Source organism: Hemiscyllium ocellatum, chromosome 2 (genome assembly GCF_020745735.1).
Source record: "Hemiscyllium ocellatum isolate sHemOce1 chromosome 2, sHemOce1.pat.X.cur, whole genome shotgun sequence".
Taxonomy (NCBI): Eukaryota; Metazoa; Chordata; class Chondrichthyes; order Orectolobiformes; family Hemiscylliidae; genus Hemiscyllium; species Hemiscyllium ocellatum.
This window is the reverse complement of record NC_083402.1, coordinates 79035428-79060461: the sequence shown is the minus strand read 5'-3', so window position 1 is coordinate 79060461 and position 25034 is coordinate 79035428. Positions and strand designations below refer to the sequence as shown.

General features: G+C 41.2%; 1 protein-coding gene across 2 annotated transcripts in view; it reads right to left on the bottom strand.

The window, feature by feature from the left end:
- The window catches only part of mfsd3 (major facilitator superfamily domain containing 3), a 145737-nt gene that overhangs the window by 76240 nt on the left and 44463 nt on the right, over nucleotides 1-25034 (bottom strand). For both annotated transcript variants that reach the window (XM_060844998.1, XM_060845006.1), the window contains exons 2-3: nucleotides 23497-23542; nucleotides 17329-18062 (exon numbers count right to left, since the gene is read on the bottom strand). In XM_060844998.1, the coding sequence (XP_060700981.1) occupies nucleotides 17329-17998 (670 nt within the window). In that variant the 5' untranslated portion in view covers nucleotides 17999-18062; nucleotides 23497-23542. The remainder of the gene's footprint in view (nucleotides 1-17328; nucleotides 18063-23496; nucleotides 23543-25034) is intronic.

Below are 25034 nucleotides of genomic sequence, written 5' to 3'. Positions count from 1 at the left end.
TAGGGACACTGTTTCAGCTTTGATTATGTGTTTGTAAGGCCATTAGACCATAAGAAACTGGAACAGAATTAAGCCATTCGACCCTGAGCCTGCATTCCTCACATTCACTTTTCTGCCCTTTCCCCATGACTCTTGAATCACCTACCGATCAAGAATCTATCACAGCCTTAAATATACACAAAGTGCTCTACCCCCACAGCTCTCTCTGACAAGAGCTTCCAAACACTCTCAACACTCTGAAAAAAAATTCTTCCTCATCTCAGTTTTGAATTGGCTCATCTTTAATGTGAGACTATGCCCCCGGTCCAAGACTGACCCATGAGGGGAAACATCCTCTCAGCATTAACCCTGTCAAACCTCTTAAGTCTGATATGTTTCAGTGAGATTACTTCTCAAGTTTTGAAATTCCAATAAGTAGGGTCCCAAATGTTTAACCTTTATTCATAATACAATCCCTCCATACCAAGGCTCACCTTAGTGAACGTCCTCTGAGTTGCCTCCAATGAAATAATATGTTTCCCTAAATAAGGTGACCAAAACTGCTCACAGTACTCCAGATGTAGTCTCACCATACCTTGTACAGTTGCAGTAAGATTTCCCTACTCTTATATGCCAAACCCCTTGAAATAAGGACCAGCATTCCATGAGCCCCAACATCCCCAATAGTCCAAAACACACAGGCTTACCAATAGATATTTAAATAATTTAAGTAAGATATACTCAGGTCATTCAGACACAATAACACAAGCATAGGTAAGGGTGATTAGAAAAGTTGATCTAATTTGGTGAGCAAGAGATAGGTGGGGGTTGTTGCAATGGAGAACAGAAAGAGTTAAACAGTGTTATTATCGTGTGAAATTTCCTCGGCCTCTTCAGTGTTGGTAGAAGTGAGGATAGAGGAAGAGGATTTTAACAGGCAGTTGTGCTTAGCAAAGAGGAGCTGGAGATTATCTTTCCTCTCTACATGATCAGAGAGTACAGGGATTGGACAACGAACATTTAGTATTGCTTTGTGGACAGTACTTTAACTGTATATTCAAAATAAATATCAAATTTACAGTTCAGCCATTTGGAAACAGATACTGTCTCATCCACCGCTTCATGTGAGAAGAGAAAAGCAGTTCTCCTGACTTGATTGATATATTTCAAATATCCATCAATGTGACCTAATCCCTTAATTAGGATTTAATTTTATCAACCTGTATTGTTAGACAATAGACAATAGGTGCAGGAATAGGCCATTCTGCCCTTCGAGCTTGCACCACCATTCAATATGATCATAGCTGATCATCCTCAATCAGTATCCTGTTCTTGCCTTATCTCCATAACCCTTGATTCCACAATCCTTGAGAGCTCTATCCAACTCTTTCTTAAATGAATCCAGAGACTGGGCCTCCACTGCCCTCTGGGCAGAGCATTCCACACAGCCACCACTCTCTGGGTGAAGAAGTTTCTCCTCATCTCTGTCCTAAATGGTCTACCCCGTATTTTTAAGCTGTGTTCTCTGGTTCGGCACTCACCCATCAACGGAAACATGTTTCCTGCCTCCAGAGTGTCCAATCCTTTAATAATCTTATATGTCTCAATCAGATCCCCTCTCAGTCTTCTAAACTCAAGGGTATACAAGCCCAGTCGCTCTAATCTTTCAGTGTAAGGTAATCCCGCCAATCCAGGAATTGACCTCATGAACCTACGCTGCACTCCCTCAAAACCAGAATGTCTTTCCACGAATTTGGAGACCAGAACTGCACACAGTACTCCAGGTGTGGTCTCACCAGGGCCCTGTACAGCTGCAGAAGAACCTCTTTGCTCTATACTCAATCCCTCTTGTTATGAAGGCCAGCATGCTATTAGCCTTCTTCACTACCTGCTGTACCTGCATGCTTACCTTCATTGACTGGTGTGCAAGAACACCCAGATCTCTCTGTACTGCCCCTTTCTGCCTTCCTGTTCTTGCCACCAAAGTGGATAACCATACATTTATCAACATTAAACTGCATCTGCCATGCATCTGACCACTCACCTAACTAGTCCAGGTCACCCTGTAATCTCCTAACATCCTCATCACATTTCACCCTGCCACCCAGCTTAGTATCATCAGCAAATTTGCTAATGTTATTAGTAATACCATCTTCTATATCATTAACATATATTGTAAAAAACTGCAGTCCCAATACTGATCCCTGCTGTAACCCACTGGTCACTGCCTGCCATTCCGAAATGGAGCCGTTTATCACTACTCTTTGTTTCCTATCAGCCAACCAACCTTCAATCCAAGTTAGTACTTTGCCTCCAATACCATGCACCCTAATTTTGCTCACTAACCTCCTATATGGGACTTTATCAAAAGCTTTCTGAAAGTCTAGGTACTCTACATCTACTGGATCTCCCTTGTCTATCTTCAGAGTTACATCCTCAAAAAATTCCAGAAGATTAGTCAAGCATGATTTCCCCTTCATAAATCCATGCTGACTCTGACCTATCCTGTTACTATTATCCAGATGTGTCGTAATTTCATCCTTTGTAATAGATTCCAGCATCTTTCCCACCACTGAGGTCAGACTAACTGGTCTATAATTTCCTGCTTTCTCTCTCTCACCTTTCTTAAAAAGTGGTACAACATTAGCCAATCCGCAGGAACTGATCCCGAATCTATCGCACTCTGGAAAATAATCACCAACGCATCCACGATTTCTCGAGCCACCTCCTTCAGTACGCTGGGATGTAGACCATCAGGCCCCAGGGACTTACCAATTTTCAGACCTAACAGTCTCTCCAACACCAATTCCTGGCAAATATAGACTCCCTTAAGTTCAGGTCCTTCAGCCACTGTTACCTCAGGGAGATTGTTTGTGTCTTCCCTAGTGAACACAGATCTGAAGTACCAATTCATTTCTTCTGCCATTTCTTTGTTCCCTGTAATATATTCCCCTGTTTCTGTATTCAAGGGCCCAATTTTAGTCTTAACCATTTTTTTGCCTTTCACATACCTAAAAAAAACTTTTACTATCGTCCTTTATATTTATATTATTGGCCAGTTTACCTTGTTAGCTGTTTTCCTCTTTACAGATGTTACTTGAGATAACAAGCAGTTTTATTTTGCTCCAGATTGCCAGGATGTATGTATTTTACTTTGATCCTCAATTTGCCATCATCTGTAAACCTGACTATTTTGCATTAACTTTCAGTTTGGGCCTTGAATCTGGTTTAGTTTACACTACGACTGTAGCATTGGTGCAAAGTAAAGCAGTTTCCAAACAAAGCCTTCTTGATTAGCTATGATTTGGAGGTGACAGCGTTGGACTGGAGTGGACAAAGTTCAAAATCACACAACACCAGGTTATAATTCAACAGGTTTATTTGGAAGTACAAGCTTTCAAAGTACTACTTCTTCAAAGGTGGTTGTGGAGCAGAATCCTAATCATCTGATGATGAAGGAATGGCACTCCAAAAGCTAGTGCTTCCAAATAAACCTGTTGGACTATAACCTGGTGTTGTGTAATTTTTAACTTTCTGATTAGAGAACTTTTTAAAAATGAATTCACAATTACAGACACCCAATATAAATTGTAATATTATACAATACATTAAAGAACTTCATGTGCAGTGTTTTAATAATATTTTTATGAAAACAGTATTTAGTATAGCAATTACACATAGTAATGATGCTGTCCACATAAAAGAGAGACAGAAAGGAATTTGTAAGTCCTCTAACTTTCCAGTGCTTGTCAAATGAACTGCTTTTAATGCGATTAAAGAATAGGTATGTGCACCATTAGAGTCGTAGAAAGGTATAGCACAGATACAGTCCAACTCATCCATGCCAACCAGATATTCTAACCTAATCTAGTCCCATTTGACAGCACCCAGCCCATATCCCTCTAAATCCTTCCTGTTCATATATTCATCCAGATGTTTGTTAAATGTTGTAATCGTTACCAGCCTCCACCACTTCCTCTGGCAGCTCATTCCATACACACACCACCCTCTGCATGAAACAGTTGCCCCTTAGGTTCTTTTTTTATCTTTCCCCTCTCACCTTAAACCTATGCCCTCTATTTCTGGACTCCCCTACCCCAGGGAAAAAGATCTTGTCTATTTATCCTGTCCATGCCGCTCATGATTTTACAAACAACAGTTTATAAATCACATTCAATACAAACTATTGCCAAATCGATATTAATATCAGATTCTTCATATTAGACTATTTTTAAAAATATTCCCAACAAACAGATTAGGCTGCATCCCTCTTATTATCCTGGAAATGTAGCATTTCTAGAAATATTCCCAGATCTAGGCAAATCCAGCCCAGTTTCTTAATGTTATTAAATCTTCAAGGAATTTACATTTGTGGTACTTAGAAGAAAATTTAGATAAGTCAAACTGGCAGCTTTTCCACAATTACAAGCATCAAATCAACATGGAATGAATAGAAACAGAAAATGCCGAGAATACACAGCAGGGATTGGGAGCATTGTGACAGCCCCAACTGACTGCCTCAGCCCAGATTGAATGTACCAGATTACAGCAGCAGCTGACCTCCCAGTGAAAGGTAAAGGCAAGACTTATTGCAGAAGCCATACAGCCAAGGTGTCCATCATCATGAAGAAGGCCAAACTTCAAAGTGGACTTTTCAGCTACTTGTGCAGCACTATCAAAATTGCCACTAAATTTATATATATCATTGGTTTGTTTTTATTCTCTTTTTTTCCATTCCTGTGCTTTTTTTTCTCTCACCCTCTGCCCTGAAGTACAGCCCAGGACCGGCCATTTTGCAGTATTCACTCGCATTCTCTTGCATTCTCATGCATTCCTCAAGCATGTATCAGAAGTGCATTTCTCCTGCCCAGCTTCTTATCCACTTCTGAGCTTTACCCAAATTTCCCATTGGTTTGAGCATATGATTTGAGTAAATGAAGACATTGGCAGTCCAGTCCACTCATTACGGTTTATAATGCTCCATATTATATGCCATCTACTGCAAAAGATTAATAATAGCTAAAGTAAGATCTTCCCATACTGAAGTTATTAGATTATTAGACATAAATATCAAAATTGTTTTGAAAACTGATGTCATTTTTTACTTCTTATTGTCAGCTGTGACTCAGCTGGTCTTGCCTCTGAATTAGAAGGTACGGGTTCACAGCCCAATCTGAGACATGAGCACAAAAACCTGGAATCAATGCTATTTACAGAATATTGCTGGATGTAAATTGGCCTATGTAATAATTACTTTAAATTAATTATTACTCTGCAAAATATTGAGATTTTTCAATATAAGATGTACCTGTAATTATCAGTATATTTACTGTTGTGGTTCTATTCACCGAGCTGGGAGTTTGTGTTGCAGACATTTCATCCCCTGTCTAGGTGACATCCTCAGTGCTTGGGAGCCTCCTGTGAAGCGCTTCTGTGATCTTTCCTCCTTCACCGGAGGCTCCCAAGCACTGAGGATGTCACCTAGACAGGGGACGAAACGTCCGCAACACAAACTCCCAGCTCGGCGAACAGAACCAAAACAACGAGCACCCGAGCTACAAATCTTCTCACAAACTTTAAGTATATTTACTTTTTTATTCTAATATTTCACAAATTATCCTTAAAATATTCGACCTTGCACTGCTTCCCATGTTGAAAACAAAGAGCACTAAGCATGAGTACATTTATTCACCAGGCAGTAAAATTGGATTGTGTGATCTTTAATTGAAGTTGTCACGTTCTGTTATTTTAGCAGTGCCAATCAATAACGTTTGGATGCTAGCCATTGACTAAGTCAACATCAAACAGAAATACCTGAAATCAAATTATCCTTCCGGAGTAAAATGCCAGGAATACTCTTTTGAAGAGGATATGTGTACTTTCCCTGTTATTTTGGTTTTTACATTCCAACATCATACCTACAAACTACCATGACAGTAAATTTGTTGTGGCTTAAAATCATGTTCTATATTACTCTTATTATTCTATGCTCTATACTAATGAAACTAAAAATAAACAAATTTCTAATTGTAACAAGTTTAGCACAGACTACTGGAATGATGCAGAAGTGAAATCACAGTACATTGCGTTAGGAAAATAAAAACTGTGCACTGGTTTTCGGGAAGTTGAAATGTTGCCACCATAGATCCAATTTTCTTTGGTGGAAATGAATAGAAGCATTTAGACAATTGAAAGCAATACAGTAGAATACCTCAACAAACGAAATTGGTATGCATGAAGTAGTGGCAAAGAAACATCCAAAATTATCACTTTCATTCGGCATCTTCACAGAGCGATGAAATATGTTTAAAAAAACTACTCCCTTTTGAGTTACTTAAAATCCATTAACTGATTTCAAATAATTTAGTGGCAAACAGTACACATTATAGAGTTATCCAAGGGCCTTACCAAAAACTGTTGGTTCTTTTTTTTCTGTAAATATCTTATTCATCAAGAGAGTGTTAGTGAAGTGGAATGAAGCATAATGTAACTTTAATAACAGAGTTAGAATAGTGACTTTCAGGTTAGGTGTAATGGAATTATATGCACCACCATTCACATTTTCTGCAAATTTCATTCGGTCTGACGTGGAATGTCACAGTGGTTCACACTGCTGCCTCACAATGCCAAGCACCTGGGTTCAATTCCACCCTTGGGTGATTAGTTTCCTCTGAGTGCTCAGGTTTCCTCACACAGTTCAAAGTTGTGTGGATTAGGTGCATTGGCTAAATTACCCATAGTGTCCAGGGATGTGCAGGCTAGATGGATTAACCACAGCAAATACAGGGTGGCAAGGACAGGGAAGGGGGAGGTGGGTGTGGGCGGGACACTCTTCAGAGGGTGGATGTGGACTCAATGTGCCAAACGTCCTGCCTCCACACGAGGGTTTCTATAGTATCACTGCTATTACTTAGACAAACTGTGCACAGAAAGAGCCCACAAATGGTTACAAGATAAAGGTAGAACAGTGGATCATTGGCCAAGATATTTGCAATCTTTCTGTTCTTGAAAATTTATAGAACCTTTTGCATCCAGCATACATATGAACATTGATTTTGCATCTTATCCTAAAGGTGAATATACCATGTATGAATACAGTGCCAATATTCCCATCTTTGATCAATAACATGCTCAGGAACAGTGATTTGATGGCAGCATAGAATATAGAGACAAAACGAATGGCAGGGGTTTGACAACCTATGCAAATTTCAGAGGAGCAGGAATCAACGACAAGATCAAAGCATCTGAGAACACATCTACCAGCTCACCGATCAAACTTATAACCTGATCCACAACCTAAGCTACAAATCTTGTCAAAAATTGCAAATACCTATGGGTGCAATATGCTCAAATTAGCCCAAAGATAGGAAATCAATGCCATCTGATTAAACACCACCTGCCAACAACTGTACTGCCTACACAAATGCTTCAGGAAAAAGGCATTACCACGATGTGTCAAATATAAACCACCTCTCAACACCCCACAAGCCAGACAAACAGCAGAACAGAACAGCCACAGGATGGTACTAGAAGTGATAAGTGATGCCCACAATGGACTCCACAAATACAAACGAGAAATTTCGCACCAAAAAACTCTGTACACTAATGCGACTGACCACGAGTGGACAAATATACTAGAACATGCCAACAACCCTAAACAGCAGGGGACTAAGACAAAGAAAAGATGAACCCTACAAGAAAAACTGGCCAAGCCTACCCACAACAATAACACAGACAATTCAGATAGAGAACCTGTCAGACCAACCATACTCAGACACAGAAAAGGCTGTCCTAGTTCAAGAGATGAACTTCAACACAGGGATGCAGACAAAAAAGACTTCCGAGCTGCACTGGAATCCACCCTGAAAGTCAACAGACTTACGGAAGAAATCCAGCAGACCATCAGACAGACAGAAGCAACAACACTACGCAGAAAGAAAGAAGGGAACATCCTCAACACACTGGCAAGGAAAGCACTGGAAAGACTCTGAAAAGGCAGAGGACAAAGGGCGCATGACCGTCATCCTGAACAGAACACCATATATTGATAAAGCAAACACACTACTCGCAGATACCAATGCCTACTAACAGGTGGTGATGGACCCAACTCCATAGCTAGAAAACTGCATTACAGCATCCCAGAGGAAACTTCACAGGACAGGTGAAATTTACAAGACAGACCTCTAAAGAATGAAACCTGATGGATCCAACACCCCCCAGTTTATACGAATTATCATAGGTACATAAACAAGGGGCCTCCCTCAGACCCATAGTCTCACTTCCTGGTACACTGACATAGAGACTAGCAAAGGAACTGCAACACAAACTGAAACATCTATTAGAAGACTCAAGCCACTCCATCCACTCCACCCAGGAATTCCTTGACATCATCAAAGACACCAAGGTAGAGGATGACGAGGTCATGGTTTGCTTCAATGTAATGGCCCTATTCACATCAATCAATATCACTCGAGCCAAAGGAACACTGGCCTCACTGCTAGACGAACCAAGGACACAAACACCAGGCAGCACCAACTTCATCAGCAATGATAACATCCTCAAACTAGTAGACCTGTGCCTCACAACCCACTTTACCTTCAACAACAAGACACACAAACGAATCAAGGTGACACCTATGGGATCACCAATATCAAGACTCTGAGCAGAAGCAGTTATCCAGTCCAAGCTTTGGGTCAACTATGTGGATGACACCTTTGTCATCATGAAATAGAACAAATTAGGAGAAACCCACAAATACATAAATAACATCCTTACCAGTATAAAGTTCACCAAAGAGGAAGAGAACAATAACAACAGACACACCTTCCAAGACGTCATGATAGAATACAAACCCAATGAAGAGCTACAGAGCAACGTTTACAGTAAAACCAGACACACTGACCAGATACTCAACTATAGGCTTAATCATCCCAACACCCCCAAACAGAGCTGCATCAGGACATTATTTAAATGAGCCACAACACACTGCAACACCTAGGAACTACGAGAATCTGAGGAAAAACACCTGTACAACATATTCAGGAAAAACAGGTACCCGTTAAGCACAGTCCACCGATTCCTACACAACAGACCTAATCAAGAAGACACAACACGCCCAGAAACTCTAGCCACTCTGCCATACATTAAAGACACCTCGGAGATGACGACCAGACTACTACGGGCCCTAGGCATCATGGTAGCCCACAAACCTACCATCACACTGAAACAGCTCCTGATGAATTTAAAGGACCCTGTAACAACAACCAGAAGAACAAAACTCTCCAAGGACTGCAACAAACATTACATTGGACAGACGGGCAGAAAACTAGCGACCAGGAAACATGAACACCAACTAGCCACTAAAAGACATGACCAACTATCACTGGTATCCATATACAAGACAAAGAGAGACACCAGTTTGACCCCATTTGGACCCCATTTACCAACCTCTCAGAAAGAGAAGCAGAAATAATATTATCCACCACAACAGGCCAAGGCAGATAAATAGAAAGTGGGATAGAACACCAGTGTTTCACCGGAGACTCACTGATGATGTGACCTAGTATGGTGACGAAACATCTGAAAACAAATCTACACTCAGCAAGCAAACTTACAACAAGAACGAAAGTCAGAAAGGGAAGTAAAAAAATGATAAGCAGAGGATTCAAAGGTCAGGATCAAAGAGAGCCACAGATAATGGAAATTGGACATTTAATGTTAAAAAGACAAGCCTTCAGGCTTTGTACCTTAATGCGCAGAGCATTTTGTAGTAAATCAAATTAATTAATCATGCAAATAGATGAAAACAGATATGATAAAGCAGAATTACTGAGATATGGCTGCAAGGTGACCAGTGATAGGAATAGAATATCCAGGGATAATCAGTACTTCGGAAGGGCAGACAAAAAGGAAAAGGTGGTGGGGTTACACTGCTGATCAAAGAGGAAATTAACACAATAGTGAGCAATAATATTAGCTCCGAAAATGGTACAGTTGAGAAACAGCAAGGAGCAAAAAATATTCGTGGACATTGTATATAGACCTCCAATCTTGGGAATGGCATTAAATGGGAAATTAGAGACATATGCAAGAAAAGAACATCTGTAATTATGGGTGACTTTAATTTGCATATAGATTGGGTAAATCAATTTATAATAATATCATAGAGGGGTAATTCCTGGACAGTATGCGCGATGATTTTTCTGGACTAATACATTGCGGGACTAACTACAGGGCAGACCATCCTAGGTTAGGTATTGTGTAATGAGAATAACTGACAATCTAGTTGTGCAAAGCCCCTTAGGGATGAGTGACCATAAAATGATAGAATTTGTCATGAGGATGGAGACTCACAGCACCATAGAGTCAAAGAGGTGTACAGCATGGAAATGATGAAGTTGATTCTGTGGAAAGGTTCTCGATTTACATGGAGGAAATTACAATGGTATGAGGCATGAGTTGGCTATGGTAGGTTGTGAAACATTAGTTAAAGAAGAGACAGTGGGAAGGCAACGGCAAATATTCAAAGAGCAAATGGGTGAACTGCAACAATTGTTCTTTCCCTTCAAGCACAGAAGTAAAATAGGAAAAGCAGGCAAACCATGCCTTACAAGGGAATTGGAAGATAGTATTAGATCCAAAGATGAGGCATACAAATTTGCCGAAAAACAAACAGGTCTGACATGCAGGGCAGCTTAAAATTCGGCAAAGGAGGACAAATGAATTGCTTAAGAAGGGGAAAATGGAGTACGAGAGTCAGCTATAAAAGAGTTTCTGTAGGTATATGAAGAGAAAAACATTGGTGAAGACAAAAGTAAGTCGTATACATTCAGAAACAGGGAAATTTATAATGGGAAACAAAGAAATGGCTGATCAACTAAATATATACTTTGTTTCTGTGCTCACAAAGGAAGCCACAAATAAGATACCAGTAATATTGGGGAACACATGGTCTAGTGAGACGGAGGAACTGAAGGGAATCAGCACTTGGTAGAGAAATGGTGTTGGGATTGAAGGCAGATAAATCCATAGGGCCTGATATCTACATTCCATTGTACTTAAGGAAGTGGAACTAAAAATAGTAGAAGCATCGACGGTCATATTCTAGGATTCTATAGTCTTTGGAACAGTTTCTGCAGATTGCAAGGTAGCTAATGTAGCCCCTCTATTTAAAAAGGAAGGCAGTGAGAAATCTGGAAATTCTAAACAATTCAGCCTGATGTTGATAGTGGGGAAAATACTAGAGTTCATTATAAAAACATTAATGACTGAACACTATTAGTGCCAGAATCTGAAAGTGTCAGCATGGATTTATGTAAGGGAAATCATGTTTGACCAATCTACTGGAATTCTTCAAGGATGTGACTCATAGAGTTGATGAAGGGGAGCCAGTGGACATGCTTTTGATAAATTCTCTCATAAGAGATCAGCTTGTAAAATTAAAGCATATGGATTTGGGAGTATGTACTGAAATGGATAGAAAATGGGTTGGCTGACAGGAAACAAAGAGTAGGAATAAACAGGCCTTTGCCCAAGCGTCAAGCAATAATTAATAGGGTGCTGCAGTGATCCGTGCTGGGACCCCAGCTATTCACAATCTATTTTAGACAATATAGACAATAGACAATAGGTGCAGAGTAGGCCATTCTGCCCTTTAAGTGAGGGAATGAATTAAAACATCACCAAATCTGCAGATGTAACAAAGATGGATGGGAGGGGGAACTGTGAGGAGGATGTAGAGATCGCTCAGTATGATTTAGACAAATTGAGTGAATGGGAAAATACAAGGCAGATGCAAAATAATGTAGATAAATGAGGATAATGAGGATAGCCACTTTGGGAGCTAAAACAGGAAGGTGGATTATTATCTGATTAAACTGAGAGAGAGAAACCCATAGTGAGACCCGGGTGTCATTGTACACCAATCACTGAAAGAAATCACACAAGTGCAGCAGCCGAAGAAGGCAAGTAATATGTTGGCTCTTCATAGAGAGGATTTGAGTACACGTGCAGAGATGTCTTGTTGCAATTGTACAGGCCCTTGATGAGACCTCACCTGGAATAACATGTGCAGTTTTGGTCTCCTTATCTGAGGAAAACATTCTGTCTACGAAAGTAGTGCAACAAAGATTTAACAAACTGATTCCTGGGATGGCAGGACTGACATATGAGGTGGGGCTGAATTGATTAAGATTATATTCACTGGAGTATAATATGATATTAACTATTCAGTATGGGTGGCACGGTAGCTCAGTGGTTAGCACAGCACCAGGAACCCAAGTTCAACTCCAGCCTCAGGTAGCCGTCTCTGTGGAGTTTGCACATTCTCCCCATGTCTGTGTGAGTTTCCTCCAAGTGCTCTGACTTCCTCTCACAGTCCAAAGATGTACAGGTTAGGTGAACTGGCCATGCTAAATTGCCCATAGTGTTCAGGGATGTGCAGGTTAGGTGCATTAGTCAGGGGCAAATATACAATAATAGGGTGGGGGGATCAGTCTAGGTGGGATACTCTTCACAGGGTCAGCGTGGACTTGTTGGGTCCAAAGGCTTGTTTCCACACTGTAGGGATTCTATGGTTCGGAGGAATAAAGAGGGAATCTCAAAGAAACTGATAAAATGTTAACAGAACTAGACAGAGTAAATGCAGGAAGGACGTGCTTCACAATAAGAGTCCAGATTCAGTGGTCACCATCAAAGCATAAGGGGTAAAGCATTTCAGACTGAAATGAGAATGAATGTCTTCACCTATAGAGTGATGAGTGGTGGAATTTGTTATTATAGAAAGCAGTGAGGCAAAAACATTGTATGAATTCAAGAAGGATTGAACGTATACTTAGGGCTAAAGGGATCAAAAGGATATAAAGGGAAAAGCAGAGACAAGCTGTCGAGTTGGATGGTCAAGCACGGTCATCATGACGAAGGAGCAGGGTCTACTCCTGCTCCCATTTTCTAAGTTTCTAAATAAAAGCTGGCCAGCCTAGGAAGTTTGGTTATGTCTTAAAATAAAGCTACAGAAACATTATTAAGAATCACAAAATTTTAATTAGTAGAAAAATACAGAAGCTTGTTAGAAGTTGCAGACAAAGGTGGAATCTTTTATACAGCATGTTATTTTTGGGTCCTGAATTAAAGCATAATACTGTGAAGTATTAGGATTCTAACATTAAAAAAAGTGTACAACAAAAATAGCAACAAATTAAACACCATCAGTGAAAACGCAGATTAAGAATTTTTTCGAAGAAAGTTTGGATAGACTGGGGTTGCTTTCCTTTGCAGCAGAGGGACTGATGTGATTGAGATGTCTAACGTCATGAGGATCATAGACAGAAAGAAACTTTTCCCCTTAGTGGAGGGATAGATAACCAGGGGACATAGATTTAAGGTCAGAGGCAGGGGGTTTACTGGGGTTGTGAGGATAAAGTTCACTCAGGGAGTGGTGTGAATCTGGAACTCATAGCCTGGAAGGTTAATAGAGGCAGAAAGCCCCATAACATGTAAGAAGCATTCAAATATACACTTGCAATGACAAGGCATACAAATCTATAGGCAAAGTGCTGGTAAATGGGATAGGAATAGATCGGTGGTTGTTTTTGACTGGCACACAGACTTAATAGACTTAAAAGCTTTTTTCTGTGCTGTTGACCTCTATGATGATGTGGTTTTAAACAAAACTGGGGTTCAAAACAAACAGCATTTAAGGAAATAGTTAGCAAGGAAAAGGGAGGAGGTAGGATAAAGGTATGTAGGAAATAATGCCTGTGACATCGTGAAAGTTAATCGTGCTTCCATGATAGCTTTCAGTTTTGTTGACCTGAAACATTAACTGTTTGTCACTCCATACATGATGCTTAGTAATCTGGGTATTTCCAGCATTTTCTGTTTTAATCGGCACTTCAGGTCTTAATTTGTACTGCTTTCAGAGAAATGTATAAAGTAAGAATAACAACATTGAAGTTGAAAACATTTTAGGTTGCATAATTGCTAGTAACATTCAAAACATTTGGCCCCACCCCTTGAAATAATTCTGCAGTATCCATTGTTAATATACTGAATCTAGACCTGAAAATTGATTAACTTTAAATTTCTAGTATTGGATAGAACAGTTTTTTTTTCTGTTCATGGAACACAAGCGTCACTCACTAGGCCAGCATTTATTGTCCATACCTATTTGCGCATTCTTGCAATCTTGCACTGTAGCAGTCGTTAGGATGTAAGTACACCCATAATGCTGTCAGGATTGGGACCCAGAATCATTGAAACAATGGCCAAATAGTTCTAAGTCAGGTTTGTATGTGACTTTTAGAGGATGAATAGGTGACAGGATGAACAGTTAAATCCTATTATGTTTGAGATCCAAATATAGGAAACTGACAGACATGATTTTTTTTAACCCATCTATCTATGAATATCAAATAAGTGTTGGAATCCTGAAACACTATGAATTAGAATCTTCATTATGTCATATGTCTACTCTTCAACATATTAATTTCTCATACATTGCACTAGAGGTTCCTTTACAACTAATTATGTGTACTGACAAGATTAAACTAAAACTATACCAGATTAGGGTGGTGTTGGAAAAGCACTGCAGGTCAGGCAGCATCCGAGGAGCAGGAAAATCGACATTTCGGGCAAAAGCCCTTCGTCAATCATGCATTCCTGATGAAGGACTGTTGCCTAAAATGTCAATTTTTCTGCTCCTTGGATGCTGCCTGACCTGCGGTGCTTTTCCAGCATCATTCTAATCTTGACTCTAATCTCCAGCATCCGCAGTACCCACTTTCGCCTAAAACTATACCACCAGAGGGAGCAGACACACACGGTATTAATAAAACCACAAATCTCCTCTGCCACCAGAGGGAGCTTCACAGCAAAGTCCTTTTCATCATTAACCCAATTTTCTCTGAAGACTTGAGTTCATCAAAACCTGACTGTCACGACCTCAACTCACATGGTCCTGTTCACTCAGCGCATTCAGCCACAACACAAGCTTGCCAGATGTTTGCAATCACTTTTCAGACAGCTGCCATGACTCAATCTCCTTCAGTAGTCAAGGCTCCAGCAGCTCATCTCAACATGCAGAGCTAGGCCACAAAGGAGATCCTGTGAAGAGACATCTACTCATCCACCTGTCTGAGTGGTGCTGCAACCAAAATTGTCTGCTCAAAACACCACATCAAGTAGACCATTTGGTTTCTGAGGTTGCAATTCTAGTGATGAAGAGATCGTGGAGATAGAATAGTGAAGAAGGTGTTTGGTATGCTTGCCTTTATTGGGCAGTGCATTGAGTATGGGAGTTGGAGGATCATATTTCAGCTGTATAGGACATTGGTTAGACCACTTTGGAATACTGCATTCAATTCTGGTCTCTGTGCTATAGGAAGGATGGTGTGAAACTTGAAAGGGTTCAGAAATGATGCACAAAGATACTTCCAGAGTCAGAGGGTTTGCACTATAGGAAGAGGCTGAATAGGCTGGGGATATTTTGCCTGGAGAGCTGCAGGCTGAGGGAAGACTTTAAAGAGGTTTATAAAATCATGAGGGGCATGGATAGGGTGCATAGTCAAAGTCTTTTACCCAGGGTAAGGGAGTCCAAAGCTAGAGGGCATGGGTTTAAAGTGAGAGGAAAGATTTAAAAGGGACCACATTTTCACACAGAAAGTGGTGCATGTATGGAATGAAGTGGTGAAGGCTGGTACAATTGCAACATTTAAAAGGCATCTGAATGGGTATATAAATAGGAAAGGTTTAGAGGGATTTGGGCCAAATGTTTGCAAATGAGATTGGATTAATTTAGGATGTGTGGTCCACATGGATAAGTTGGACCGAAGGGTCTGTTTCCATGCTGTACAGCTCTAGACTCTAAATAAAATACAGTGATCTATTTAGTGCTCCAGTTGATACAGTGGCCTCAAATCTCAGCTACATCTAATGGTGGGTGCTTCTCTTGAAGCCATGGATGGGATGGTGGGATCTGATCTCTTGTATCTGCTTTCAGCTGAAATGTGTGTGGCAGTCATCTTTGTCATAGAAATGCCAGAGGAGCATCTATAGAGACTGCTATTCTGTTGTCAATACAGCAGCAGCCTCTATCATGAGCACTTGCATTGTAGATGAACCTTTAGTCAGGGAAGGCAAAGAGGCCAATCATGATAATAATGCACTAAGAGGGGTAGCATCCTTATCAGTGGAATAGCACTCTGGTTCAATGGAAGGAAAAGGGTGATACCACCAGCATGGGTGCAACTGGCATCCATGTCATGTCACGCCTGTTTGTGTCATCAACACCAATAAACAGGCATGCTACCTACAAGTAGAGGCTCGGTTGTTTAGCACTGTTGCCTCATGGTGCCAGGGACCCAGGTTCAATTCCAGCCTCGGGAGACTGTCTGTGTGGAGTTTGAATATTCTTCCCATGTCTGTGTGAGTTTCCTCCAGATGCTCCAATTTCCTCCCAGAGTCAAAAGATGTGTAGATTAGGTGAATTGGCCAAGCTAAATTGCCCATAGTGTTCAGAGATGCGTAGGTTAGGTGCATTAGTCAGGGGAAATGTAGAGAAATAGAGTATGGGAATGGGTGTGGCTGGGAGGGTTGATGTGAACTTGTTGGGCTGAATGGCCTGTTTCCACACTGTAGGGATTCAATGATTCTATGAATTAAGGAGCTCATCAACAGAGCCATGATGAACCCCAGCAGCTTTGCTTGTGGTTTGATGTAGGATGTTCTTCCTGTTGGGACACCCCATTTCCATTGGAGGAATCAACCAACAGCAAGGGCTTCCCATGAGATAAGGCACCTGCCTTTTGACCAGAACACCCTTCACACCAGGACCTCCCTGACCTAACCCTGCGGTCTCACCCAATTTACATGCATTCCAGAGTTCCATCAATGAGTCTCCTTCTTGGGTCTACTGTGGTGCTACTAGTTCCTGGCTGGCAGCTCTAAGAGATGAGACATCCTACCATGTAGGGCCATCACCTCAACAATCAGTGGATAGTCCCACTGCTGGCCCCATTAAATTCTGCCAAATCTGCAGCACAGTAGCATAGATCAGTTCTTTGTAAACAATTTGTATTGATTTCAAACGACAACATTGCATTCAAGAGATGTTCTGACAAAGAAACATGTCATATATAACAAAACAACCATATAACCAAACAAAACACACCAAGTCTGTCAGCATCTGCAGCAAAAATTCACAAGTTGTGCTTTGTGTATTTGGTGGCACCCTACTTCAGAACTGAAAACTAGAAAGATAAATTAGACTTTTAAAACAAAAATATTGATGCATGTGGAAAAATACACTGACAGAATATTATTTTTTATCAATCAAAATAAGGTCACACTCACCTAATTTGTAAATGATGACATAAATTAGAGTCCAAATGGTTCCAGGCACATGAACTACTTCTTTTAGTATTTCATGTGGATTCAACACAGGCAACCTAGTTTCTGTAACAGAGCTTGTTGGAGGTTCAGGCGTGAAGCATGCACAAATGATAGCAATCACATAAATAACAGAGATTGCTACAAAGAGCATATCCCAGCTAATATGGTCCATCATTGTCAAAAGCCCTGCTCCTGAAACAACAGAGCCTGTCTTATAACCCACGACCTGGATGGTGTTGCCATAGCCAATTTCCTCATTACTGAGTAATCGTACTGCTATTCCATCAACAGCAATATCTTGAACTGAAGCAAGGAAGTTCATCAGCAGCAGAATGAAGGCCAACATTGGGAAATCAGTCTTTGGATGCAGTTTGGAAATTATTAAACTACATAGAAATAGACCAAACATACTAGATAGCAGCCATTTCTGCTTTGTCCCATATTGATCCACAAATGGAGCCCAAAGTATCTTCAGTAGCCAAGGGAAGTACAAGAACTTAGTCAAACTAATTTTGGTATATGAAATTCCAATAGTTCTGAGGTAAATTGGTAGTAAACCAGATTGTAATCCATAGGGTATTCCTTGTACAAAATACAATAGGCCAAATAATTTCAATTTGTAGGGTGCCATTTCAATTGGATGTTCTCCAAGGTAAATCAAATACTTCCACGTATGTCAGTGATGAATTCAATATCTGCAACAAGAACAAAGACAACAATTCTTTATACCCAACACTAATAATTTCATTTGTATCTTCAAGTAGCAGTGTTTTAGGTGTTAATTTTCAAATTGCTGGGTTAATATTAAAGAATAAAACATCTTATTAATAAAGTAGATTTACTACAGGCACTAATTGTATATGATTTTAAAATTGATTAAATACGCTCTTGTAAGTGCTGTAGTGTATGAGTTAATTAAGTTGGTGTTAACAATTACAATGTTACCAGTGAAAATAGATCTCCAATATCCAAATGCGAATCCTGTTTAAAAGGCAATTTAGGATTTCTAACATCGCTGAAAGTGGTCAACAGGTGTTTGTCATTTGCGGGGCCATATTATGCTCAGATTAGTTTTAATCATAAAGTTAAACACAGCAGTAAATAAGTTTTTTTAATAATTCATGGGATGTAGTTGTCTCTGGCTAGACCAACATTTATTGCCCATTCTTAATTATCCAGAGGATAATTAGGAGGAGACAACATTGCTGTTAATCAGGAATCACATGTAGGCTACACCAGGCACATAGGGCAGATTTTCTTCTTTCAATATTGGTGACCCAGTTTTTTTTAAATCTAAGTTATTTGGGTGGAACTGAGAAATAAGAAAGGGATGATCACCTTATTGGGGTTGTACTATAGACCCCCTAATAGTCAGAGGGAAATTGAAAACAAACTTGTAAGGAGATCTCAGCTATCTGTAAGAATAATAGGGTGGTTATGGAAGGGAATTTTAACTTTCCAAATATAGATTGGGACTGCCATAGTGTTAAAGGATTAGATGCATAGGAATTTGTTAAGTGTGTACAAGACAGTTTTCTGATCCACCTACTAGAGAAGTTCCAAAACTTGATCTACTCTTGGGAAATAAGGCAGGGCAGATGACTGAGGTGTCAGTGGGGGAGCACTATGGGACCAGTGATTCTATTAGTTTTAAAATAGTGATGGAAAAGGATAGACCAGATCTAAAAGTTGAAGTTCTAAATTGGAGAAAGGCCAATTTTGACAGTAGTAGGCAAGAACTTTTGAAACCTGATTGGGGACAGATGTTCACTGGTAAAGAGACGGCTAAAAGATGGGAAGCTTTCAGAAATGAGATAACGAGAGTCCAAAGAAAGTATATTCCTGTTTGGGTGAAACGAAAGGCTGGTAGGTATAGGAAGTGCTGGATGACTAAAGAAATTGAGGGTTTGGTTAAGAAAAAGAAGGAAGCATATGTAAGGTATATACAGGATAGATCGAGTGAATACTTAGAAGAGTATAAAGGAAGTAGGAGCATACTTAAGAGGGAAATCAGGAGGGCAAAAAGGGGACATGAGATAGCTTTGGCAAATAGAGTTAAGGAGAATCCAAAGAGCTTGTAAAAATACGTTAAGGACAAAAGGGTAACTAGGGAGAGAATAGGGCCCCTCAAAGATCAGCAGGGTGGCCTTTGTGTGGAGCCACAGAAAATGAGGGAGATACTAAACAAGTATTTTGCATCAGTATTTACTGTGGAAAAGGGTATGGAAAATATAGACTGTAGGGAGATAGATGGTGACATCTTGCAAAATGTCCATATTAAAGAGGTGGAAGTGTCGGATGTCTTGAAACGGGTAAAGGTGGATAAATCCCCTGGACCTGAGCAGGTGTACGCTAGAACTCTATAGGAGGCCAGGGAAGGGATTGCTGGGCCTCTTGCTGAGATATTTGTATCATCGATAGTCACGGGTGAGGTGCTGGAAGACTGGAGGTTGGCTAACGTGGTGCCACTGTTTAAGAAAGGTGGTAAGGACAAGCCAGGGAACTGTAGACCAGTGAGCCTAACGTCAGTGATGGGCAAGTTGTTGGAGGGAATCCTGAGAGACAGGATGTACATGTACTTGGAAAGGCAAGGACTGATTAGGGATAGCCAACATGGCTTTGTGTGTGGGAAATCATGTCTCACAAACTTGATTACGTTTTTTGAGGAAGTAACAAAGAGAATTGATGAGGGCAGAGCAGTAGATGTGATATGGACTTCTGTAAGGTGTTCGACAAGATTCACCAGGGAAGACTGATTAACAAGGTTAGATCTCACGGAATATAGGGAGAACTAGCCATTTGTATACAGAACTGGCGCAAAGGTAGAAGACAGAGGGTGGTGATGGAGGGTTTTTTCCAGGCTGGAGGACTATGACCAGTGGAGTGCCTCAAGGATCAGTGCTGGGTTCTCTACTTTTTGTCACTTACATAAATGATTTGGATGCGAGCAGAAGAGGTACAGTTAGTAAGTTTGCAGATAACACCAAAATTGGAGGTGTACTGGACAGCAAAGAAGGTTATCTCAAATTACACCAGGATCTTGACCAGATGGGCCAATGGGCTGAGAAGTGGCAGATGGAATTTAATTCAGATAAATGTGAGGTGCTGCATTTTAGGAAAGCAAATCTTAGCAGGACTTATATACTTAATGGTAAGGTCCTAGGGAGTGTTGCTAAACAAAGAGACCTTGGAGTACAGGTTCATAGCTCCTTGAAAGTGGAATCGCAGGTAGATAGGATAGTGAAGATGATGTTTGGTATCATTTCCTTTATTGGTCAGAGTATTGAGTACAGGGATTGGGAGGTCATGTTGCGGCTGTACAGGACATTGGTTAGGCCACTGTTGGAATATTACGTGCAATTCTGGTCTCCTTCCTAATGGAAAGATGTTGTGAAACTTGAAAGGGTTCAGAAAAGATTTACAAGAAGTTGCCAGGGTTGGAGGATTTGAACTATAGGAAGAGGCTGAACAGGCTAGGGCTATTTTCCCTGGAGAGTCGGAGGCTGAGGGGTGACCTTATAGAGGTTTACAAAATTATGAGGAGTATGGATAGGGTAAATAAGCAAAGACTTTTCCCTGCGGTTGAGGAGTCCAGAACTAGAGGGCATAGGTTTAGGGTGAGAGGGGAAAGATATAAAAGAGACCTACGGGGCAATGTTTTCACGCAGAGGGTGGTACGTGTATGGAATGAGCTGCCAGAGGATGTGGAGGAGGCTGGTACAAATGCAACATTTAAGAGGCATTTGGATGGGTATATGAATAGGAAGGGTTTGGAGGGATATGGGCCCGGTGCTGGCAGGTGGGACTAGAGTGGGTTGGGATATCTGGTCGGCATGGACGGGTTGGACCGAAGGGTCGGTTTCCATGCTGTACATCTCTATGACTCTATAACAAATTTTCATAATAAAGTGACATTAAAATAGTTTACGTGAAAAATCAAAAAGAGAAATCTGTCAAATCTAGATTTCAAATACTTTTAATCAAACTGTTTAGAGATGTTGCCACTCAACTCTGGAATATGTATGCTCCTTCAGGAATATCCATTCACATGGTCACAAACACAACATGTCACTGAAGTAACTCCACAGAGGCTGGCACAGGTTGTAGTGCTATAGAAAACTGTGCTATGGAAAACTGCTGAAGAAAATCAGGTTATACAAGGTCACTGTAGAAAATACTGCATTTGCACAGGAAAGTGCATGCAATTTTGAACTGGGCTTCAGTGGTGAGGAATGGGGATATGGGACTGGGACAGGGACAGAGAAATAGGAGGTCCCTCAAGTGAAAAGGGAAGAGGGTTCAGAAATCATCCCTTATCGCCCAGAATGCAGGTAAGAATCACTCACAGTGCTGTGGGTCTGGAGTCAAACGTGGGCCAGTGCAGGTAAGGATGATAGTTTCTTTCCTTAAAGAATATTAGTGATCCAAAAGGGGTTTTCCCCAATAATCATCAACAATTTCACCATCATCATTCGTCTCTTAATTCCAAATTTTTATTGAGTTCATCTGCTGCAGCAGGACTTGAACCCAAATCCCCAGAACATAACCTGGGTCTCTGGATTAACAGTCCAGTGAAAATACCACTGGGCCATTGCTTCCCAGAGTGGGAGCGACAAGGAAGGCAGAGACCTAGGTGGATGGGATGGGGAGCAAGGAGGACCCAGAACCGGGGGGAGTGGGGAGGAAGGGCACAAGGAGCTAAGACTGTGGGTACAAGGAAGGCCCAGGAACTGGGAGGGCCTCTCTCCCTCTGCCTCCTTTCCATGCTCTTCTCAGATCGCCCTCTCTCATCAGTTCTCTGATCCCTCACCCAAACTGGTCCCAATCTCTACAATCCCCCAGTCCTGAAAATCAAGATACATGTGGCAAATCTAGATTTCATTTCACTCTCAGTAATTAGTTTTCAAATGAAAACTTTCTTTTTCCTATTTTTCATACAATCCAAATTTCATATAGTTCATACAATTAAATAAGTGGATTCAATGCTAAGGATAGATTAAGATGCTTTGGGCTTAATTAGCAAGATATGTTGCAATAAACATTATAAGATGCTAAGGGGTTGTTGAAGAATTTAGTGTAGTCTAAAGTTGAAAGTCAAGATGCCTGACTAACTCCTTCTTCAGCGAACAAATGAAGGTAAAGCTTTACAAAAGTCAAGGTATAAAAAGAATAGAGTTTCTTTTCTGTTAGGACAAGAAGGAATATAACATGGAAAAAGACTGTAAAGATGCAATGAAGCAAAAGGATGTCTAAGTGGAAAGTCCTACATTTATTTAATGCATTAGTAAAATATAGAGGGGTGAGGGCTGCAAATAGATGGTACCCAGCTGTGATATATTTCTAGAAGCAAGCGTAGCGGTTTACAACAAGTGGACTTTATGAAGGCAATAGATGTCAAGCTGTGTGAAGTTGGGTTTGCAAATGGACGTAACATTTGATCTCTTGCCACTAAATACCTGTCCCTCACAGGATCACCTAAAACATGTTCAGAAAAGATTTACCAAGATGTTGCCAGGAAAGGAGAGTTTGAATATATATAAAAAAGGCTGGATAAGCTGGGACTTTTTTCACTGGAGCATAGGAGGCTGACAGTTGACCTTATAGAGGTTTATAAAATCACGAGGGGAATAGAAAGGGTGAATAGCAAAGATCTTTTCCCAGAGGCAAAGAGTTCCAAACTAATGGGCATATTTTTAAGGGGTGATGAGCAAGATTCAAAAAGGACATGAGAGGCAATTCTGTTTTTTACAGAGAGTGGTTCCTGTGTGGATTGAACTGTCAGAGGAAGTGGCAGATGCAGGTCAAGCTAGAATGTTCAAAAGACATTTGATTAGGAACATGAATAAGAAAGATTTTGAGGGATATGGGCCAAACGAGGCAGGTGGGACTAGTTTAGTTTGGGAACATGGTGGTCATGGACTGGTTCTCTGTTCCCATACTGTATGACTATAAATAAATACATTTAAATCTATAAAATAATTCTATCAATGTCCAGAATTAAAAAGGCAAAAAAAAATTTCATCATAATTCAATTGGATGAGATTTGACTACATGCCAAAAAGTCAGATAAGCAAAAATATTTTAAAGAAATACGTTCTTGATACGTTCTTCAGTGGCTTGGAGACTCACCTTTATTTGCTGGGGACTCCATAGCATTCTTGATCGGCTGATGAACCTAGATGGCATAGACAAAAGATGAGATATGAGTTATAATGGACAAGGTCACATCAAGGAATATCGCCACCAGACCATGGTCTAGATTTGGCGGTTCTCTTTTGAAACGGAACCAGCAGCAGTTCATTGAGGAGGCCGCTCTCTCAGTGAACACATGGTCCACTCTCGCTTGATCTGTGCCTGCTTGGGTTTTGCGTTTGATGACTTCGCCACGGCCGAGCGGCGACGTTAATGTGAAGTCCGGCTCTCCCCACGGGGGGAACTGCAGGAAGCTTTCGGTTTCTACTTCAACAAAAACAAATAAACAAACAATGGTAGAACGTCCGGGGACAATGGGAGGTCATTGTAACAATCTGCAGTAGTTATTGTAACAATCTGCAGTGTGACCCGGGGGGAGAGACTCAATGCCGTCCCCCTCGCTCACACTGGCAGTACAATACTGATTCTGGATCAGTGGGGCTGGAAGAGCACAGCAGTTCAGGCAGCATCCAAAGTGCAGCGAAATCGATGTTTCGGGCGATACGGATATAGAATACACAGCCTTATACTGAGACTGTCCGGGCACAGACTGATACAGTACAGAGGACTCTGTGCTGACACTGTCCGGGCACAGACTGACACAGTACAGAGGACCCTGCGCTGACACTGTCCGGGAGCAGTCTGATACAGTGAAGAGGACCCTGTGCTGACACTGTCCGGGCACAGACTGACACAGTACAGAGCCCTCTGTGCTGACAATTTCCAGGATCAGTCTGATACAGTACAGAGGTCTCCGTACTGAGACTGTCCGGGCAAAGACTGATAGGGTACAGAGGACTCTGTGCTGACACTGTCCAGGCACAGACTAACACAATACAGAGCACTCTGTGTTGACACTGTCCGGGTAAAGACTGAATCAGTACGGAGGACTCTTTGCTGACACTGTCCAGGCACAGACTGATACAGTACAGAGGACTCTGTGCTGGCACTGTCCAGGAGCAGTCTGATCCAGTACAGAGGACCCGGTGGTGACACTGTCCAGGCACAGACTGACACAGGACAGAGGACTCTGTGCTAACATTGTCCTGGCACAGACTGATACAGTACAGAGGACTATGTGCTGACAATGTCTGGGCATGCTGATACAGTACAGAGGACCCTGTGCTGACATCGTCCGGGCACAGACTGATACAGTACAGAGGATCTGTGCTGACACTGTCCAGGCACAGACTGTAACAGTACAGAGGACTATGTGCTGGCACTGTCCAGGAGCAATCTGATCCAGTACAGAGGACCCGGTGGTGACACTGTCCAGGCACAGACTGATACAGTACAGAGGACTCTGTGCTGACACTCTCTGAGCACAGACTGATACAGTACAGAGGACTCTGTGTTGACACTGTCCGGGCACAGTCTGATACAGTACAGTACTGTGTTGACACTTTCCGAACACAGACTGATACAGTCCTCTATACTATCAGTCTGTGCCCAGACAGTGTCAGCACATGGACCTC